This window comes from Conger conger, chromosome 17, assembly GCF_963514075.1.
Source record: "Conger conger chromosome 17, fConCon1.1, whole genome shotgun sequence".
Lineage (NCBI taxonomy): Eukaryota > Metazoa > Chordata > Actinopteri > Anguilliformes > Congridae > Conger > Conger conger.
Window position 1 is genome coordinate 7,561,135 of NC_083776.1, and position 6,348 is coordinate 7,567,482.

At 46.7% G+C, this 6,348-nt stretch overlaps 1 protein-coding gene across 1 annotated transcript; it reads left to right on the forward strand.

Moving 5' to 3' along the window:
- Positions 1 to 187: 187 nt before the first annotated feature.
- slc25a6 (solute carrier family 25 member 6) lies at positions 188 to 5,599 on the forward strand. The gene is made up of 4 exons (XM_061226914.1): positions 188 to 546; positions 1,618 to 2,104; positions 3,828 to 3,968; positions 4,651 to 5,599. Exons 1-4 carry the CDS (start codon positions 436 to 438, stop codon positions 4,806 to 4,808), a joined length of 897 nt encoding a protein of 298 aa, XP_061082898.1. The 5' UTR covers positions 188 to 435; the 3' UTR covers positions 4,809 to 5,599.
- The last annotated feature ends 749 nt before the right edge of the window (positions 5,600 to 6,348 follow it).

The following is a 6,348-nucleotide window of genomic DNA, read 5'->3' on the forward strand; positions in this document are numbered from 1 at the left end:
TGTTTTTTTTCTCCATAATTCTGCAAAAAGAAAAGTGTTTATTATGCATTTGTCAATTGTGAAGCACTATTATACAGTAATTTGCAGACACATTTCGGTCTGCAAATGCACAAGTGTCGATCCAACGTTTAGCGAACCATAACCGCGGATTGTGCAGACGTATATTGTGGGAAAGCATCACTGAACGACGTGATGCTATGAGCATCTTTTGACGTCAATATTACGCGTATCTCGAAAGCTATTTTACATTTTCAGAGTGTCTGCATCTCGCGATAAGTACGGGGGTCGTTTTAACCTCCGTGAGAAATTACAGTGAGCGTCCATTTTGCCCGGTCAGAGCAGAGAAACATCTGGGTCAAGCGCATCGCATCCTCGAGTGTCAAGCATAGTTGTGTTGGCTCAGCAAGTGAACGCACATCACAAACCGCGACTGCCATGGCGGATGCAGCGATTTCATTTTTAAAGGATTTTTTAGCAGGTGGAGTTGCTGCTGCCATTTCCAAAACCGCAGTCGCGCCCATTGAACGGGTGAAATTACTGCTGCAGGTAAAATTCGCATCGCATGAGTGATTGGGTGTGAAGGACGGGGCCACAGCGCTCTAGTTGGGCTGCTAGCTCGGGCTAACGTCATAGAGCAAGGGCAAGATCCCACATGGATATATTGGATTTAGCTAATGTTAGATAACTCAATGCCTTGTTGCCAAAGTTTGATTTGAAAATGCACACTTTTTAAAATGTGAACGACGAGGTAATATTAACTAGCTAGCTAGTGAGGTTGCTGTAGCAACACGTTCGGCATTCTCCTTCAGAAGCCATATTGAAGTGCTCCGCCTCTCGTTTTGTCCATCATCTGTGCTGTGATTCTCGCCTACTCGGCTCACGTCTACTGAGCCCGCGATCCGACACATTTTATACCAGTTATCATCTTTTATTCTTTCACGTTGCTTACGGCGATACAGATAATCACATTTCAGTGGCTAATGCTACAGGGGCTGGCGAAGTGGCACATCTGACCGCAGCCTGTATCATATACCGCGCATTGCATCCGCATCCTCTTTCCAGACATCCTGATGCGTTTATCTGCAGTGCAGTGTGCAGGCCTTGCCGTTTAGAGCGGCGGTGATGACATAAGATTTCGCTTTCAGTTGTTTGGCCTCGCTAATAAAAAATCATCTTCATTCTTTTTACCCATCATACATTGATTTTCCAGTTACCAAATTTGCTAAGCGTATGCCTATACTGTAGCCGGTTATCTAGCTAACATTCGCTGAATTCTGTAAATGACTGGATAGTATGCCGACTTACACACTGCAGCACAAAGTTCGTTTTACAGTATGGATGTGCATTTTTAATCAATTAAATCTTTGCCTGTCTTGTTCCAATACAACATACACATTAAAATTACTATTGGCAATGATTGTTTATGCATGGTAACCCTCCCTGGTTTGAAATACCAACGATCAGCTGTTTCGAAACATAACTTGAGCTGTTCTAACTGGTCAGCCAGCTGTTTCAAAATCTCTGTAGCTGTTTTTTTATTTTATTTTTTATTTAGCCGGGCTGGCGAATTATGGTTTCAGTTCGCGCACATTTGACTGCTCCATCTCCGTCTTTCAGGTCCAACATGCCAGCAAGCAGATCAGCGCGGAACAGCAGTACAAAGGCATTATCGACTGCGTCGTGAGAATCCCGAAGGAGCAGGGGTTCGCCTCATACTGGCGTGGCAACCTGGCCAATGTCATCCGCTACTTCCCCACCCAGGCGCTCAACTTCGCGTTCAAGGACAAGTACAAGCAGGTGTTCCTGGGCGGCGTGGACAAGCACACGCAGTTCTGGCGCTACTTCGCCGGGAACCTGGCCTCCGGCGGCGCGGCGGGGGCCACCTCGCTGTGCTTCGTCTACCCGCTCGATTTCGCCCGAACCCGCCTGGCCGCGGATGTGGGCAAAGCCGGCGCCACGAGAGAGTTCAACGGGCTGGGTGACTGCCTCGCCAAGATCTCCAGGTCCGATGGGATAAGAGGCCTTTACCAAGGCTTCAACGTGTCTGTGCAGGGGATCATTATCTACAGAGCGGCCTACTTCGGCATCTATGACACAGCTAAAGGTGGGAGGGGGCTTGGTCATTCAGTTAACTGATTGTTTCAATTCAATATCCTGTGATCGAAAAATTGAAGACCTGCGTTAATTCACGGATTCTTCAATAATGTTCTTTACATTCCAGCCTGAATACAGGAGTGGGTGAATTGTGACTTAATGTACACAGAAATAACTTAGCTTATTTGACATAGCACAGAATATTTGACGGTCAAAGCACTTTCATTGTCCATTGAACAGTTGTACACCGATTGTACCTCGTTCATTCCCATTCAAGGACTGTGACACTGGATAGAGCGCAGGAATTATCCCTCAGATATTTACCAGTCGTAGGACTCGTAGGCGAGTGACCAAATATGGCACATCTGTTATTTCTGTCTGTAGTGTAGCAGTGCATTACAGACACTGAGCTGAAGCAGTGAGTAGTTAAAGCGTTCTACAGCACACGACTACTACTGAACTACTATTGAACTAGTACTGAACTACTACGTCCTCAACTGTGTAGCATGTTGTCCCGAAAGGCTCGGATTTGACCCAGAGTACACTTTACAAGATAAAACTAAACCCAGCTTTTTTTTATTGAGTTAATGATGGTCAGTTTAGTCGTACAGTGATATACACTCAGTGAGCACTATAAGATACTATTGGGTATCTTAGACTTTCTTTCTTCTTTTGCTGCAGCCTATCCACATAAGGAGGTTTGATGTGTTGTGTTTAGAGATGCTCTTCTGCATACCACTGTTGTAATGTGTGGTTATTTGCATTACTGTCACCTTCCTGTCAGCTTTGACCAGTCTGGCCATTCTCCTTTGACCTCCCTCATTAACAACGCGTGTCTGCCCATGTTTTTTGTTTTTCGCACCATTCTCTGCAATTATAGAGACTGTTGTGCATGAAAATCCCAAGAAATCAGCAGTTTCTGAGATACTCAAACCACCCTTTCTGGCACAAACAAACATTCCACGGTCAAAGTCACTTAGGTCAAATTTCTTCCCCACTCTGCCATTCTCGGTCTGAACCTCTTGACCACCTCTGCAGGCTTTTATGCCTTTAGTTGCTGCCAAATGATTGGCTAGTTATTATTCAAGAAAATAAAGAATAAAGGGGTATTGTGATCACAATTGAGTCAAACTTTAATCACAGAACGCCAGTGCAGTGGTGGGTATGTTGTACAGCGGTTAATGAAAGAGCCCCCACTCACAGGCAGTGAGACCGTTGACCCTTTCTGTCCCAGGACATATGGCACTCAAGCGCAACAACTGTAAAAACCCTCATACCTTTTCAACTAATGAAAGTGACTGCTGTACTATTGTTTTGAGCCACTATCAAAATCATACTAAATTCCCAACTTTCGCAACCAAGGCCAGAACACCTTGGAGGGCTACATGCTGGGCTCGGGACGGTCAGTCTGGCGGTCACACATGGCAATCTGTAGCGTAATGGTTAGGGCACATGACTGGGACACACAAGGTCGGTGGTTCGATCCCCGGTGTAGCCACAATAAGATCTGCACAGCAGTTTGGCCCTTAACCCGGCATTGCTCCAGGAGAGGATTGACTCCTGCTTAGTCTAATCAACTGTACATTGCTCTGGATAAGAGCATCTGCCAAATGCCAATAATATAATGTAATGGGACTGAAAGGGTTTAGGGAGGGCTTTGTGTGAAAGGGTCTAGGGAGGGCTTGGTGTTGGGCCTTGGTCTGAAAGGGTTTGGGTTCTGGGTCTGTTGACAGGCATGCTCCCGGACCCGAAGAACACGCACATCATGGTGAGCTGGATGATCGCGCAGAGCGTCACGGCCGTGGCGGGGGTGGTGTCGTACCCCTTCGACACCGTGAGGCGTCGCATGATGATGCAATCCGGACGCAAAGGAGGTGAGCCTCACAACCGCCAACCACCTACAACACATCCTCCTCTCCCCCCTCGTCTCCTCCGCCTCCTCTCCTTCCCCTTCCCCCCCTCCTTCTCCTCCTCCTCCTCCCTCCCCCCCCTCGTCCCCTCGTCCCCTCCTCCCCCTCGTCCCCTCCTCCCCTCCTCCCCTCCTCTCCCTCGTCCCCTCCTCTCCCTCCTCTCCCTCGTCCCCTCCTCTCCTTCGTTCCCTCCTCTCCCTCCTCTCCTACCCCTCCTCCTCCTCCTCCTCCTCCTCCTCCTACCCCTCCTCCTCCTCTCCTCCCCTCCTCCCCCCCCCCCCCTCCTCTCCTACTCGACGGTAGATAGGAACACGGTTAGTTTAGAAATATCTAATCCTCGCTGTGATAGTGATATAATGTCAGGTTAGGAGAAATGTGTTTTTGTTTGCCTTATGATGTAAAGCTGTATCACTAAGTAGGGACGAATATGACAAGATGACATGACATGACAAGATGCACAAGACTTCATCAGACACTGCCTACGCGCATACACTTCACTGCCCAGTGCAAACCCACTGCACCACACCACTTAGGATGTGTTTGAAACCGCACACGTGGCATACAGCTTACAACAGCCTGAAATAGTAGTATGCTAGTATGCGACCAAGTATGGGTCTGTGAGTTGAGTTGCGTCCTCTCCCCACAGCGGACATCATGTACTCGGGAACGCTGGACTGCTGGCGGAAGATCGCGCGGGACGAAGGGGGCAAGGCCTTCTTCAAGGGCGCCCTCTCCAACGTGCTCCGAGGCATGGGCGGGGCCTTCGTGCTCGTCCTGTACGACGAATTCAAAAAATACGTCTAAGCTAAGCCCATGTACACCCCCCCTTTAGCTCGGACAATGACCACTTAAAGAGTACCTGTTACTACTGAGGCCAGTTAATCTTTTACCAAGTCCCCCATTTCCTGTAGAGTGTATCCAGGGTCCAGGCCACCTTTAGCAGTAGTGGCCAACAACACGCTCCAGTTGTTGACCTGTGAACTTTCCATTTTAAGCACGATGTATTTAATTTTGTTTAGTTTGTTTTGACTTTTTTTGCTCAACTGTGAGCAAGTTCTTTAGAGTCAGGGCACTCCATGATGGTAAAATACTGGGGGAAGAGCATTAATGAACATATTCTTTATCATAACACTGCAAACCCATACACTGATGCCATACAGTGTATGCGTGACAGAAGCACTGTTTCTTGCAGTGCAGGTATTCATCCTCAAGATGGTGCTGTAAGTAAAGATGCAAGTACATAAAGATTGATTTATTTTTTTCCAAAGATTGGCTCTGCTGTTGGAGCAATTTGAAGCTTCTAGGTAGTTGAATTTTAACTTACATTAACATAAATGATGAAACGTATAGTTATAACGACTATCAATTAAAATGTGATATTCATTAGCTTTATTTCATTGCCCAATTAGCCCAGTTCCAGCACCCAAATGAAAAGATACAAATAATGTCTAGACAAATTGTGGATTCAGAAAAATAAAACCATGAAAAGTCTCACTCACTGTAACATGATGAAGGTAATGTTTTTTATTTTATTTTATTTTTTCCATTTCTGAATAGTGCTGCATGTACTTGGCAATAAAAGTCATCACAACTCATCAGGTTGCCTTGATGTTTTGGTTAGTTGGCAGCAAATTGGTTTAGTTGCCATATTCTGCGTCTCCACATTAAATCTGCCCTCACATTTTTGAATGCTTTATCCAGACACGTTCCAAAGTTTAGACTGCATAGAAAAATACATTTGGTTGATCGCAAACACTGCAGGTCAGCAATAAAGTGCAGGTCTTGTCACATAAATTAAAGGCAGTAAATTAAGCGATAATCCTGTGCCTTTCCTTCCACAGAAAGGTTGAGCGCAGCATGGATGTTATTTAAGGATGTGACTTTGTGAACCAGAAAAAAACAAACCTCAGTACTGAGGGGTATGTTCATCCACAGCAGACCACAGTCCTGTGCTTTTAAAAAAAGGACACAATGGGCACACTCTGGTATGCAGGCCAATTGAAAGTCTATCACCATTTTAGCACCATTGAGTCAGGCTCATCCTCCCTCGATCTTGCAGGGAGTGTAGCCAAAGGGTGGTCACACCGATGTCTGCCAATCCTCCGAGCATACGTCCTACACTCTGACAACCCACACCCCACAGCCATCACCCAGTCCGTCTGTGTGCTTCACCATCAAATAGAGCTCTGCCCCCAACGACCAGACCTTAACCTACCCCCAACACAACGCCCTGACCTTAACCTAGCCCCCAACACAACGCCCCGACCTTAACCTAGCCCCCAACACAATGCCCCAACCTTAACCTAGCCCACAACACCTCTGATCTTCTGAAGGACCCACATCA

What these genes read in the sequence shown, in the direction of transcription:
- slc25a6 (XM_061226914.1), top strand. Translation starts at nt 436, where the DNA reads ATGGCGGATGCAGCGATTTCATTTTTAAAGGATTTTTTAGCAGGTGGA. An exon ending in CATCTATGACACAGCTAAAG is followed by an intron (nt 2,105 to 3,827) that starts GTGGGAGGGGGC and finishes GTCTGTTGACAG; the next exon opens with GCATGCTCCCGGACCCGAAG. An exon ending in GCAATCCGGACGCAAAGGAG is followed by an intron (nt 3,969 to 4,650) that starts GTGAGCCTCACA and finishes CTCTCCCCACAG; the next exon opens with CGGACATCATGTACTCGGGA.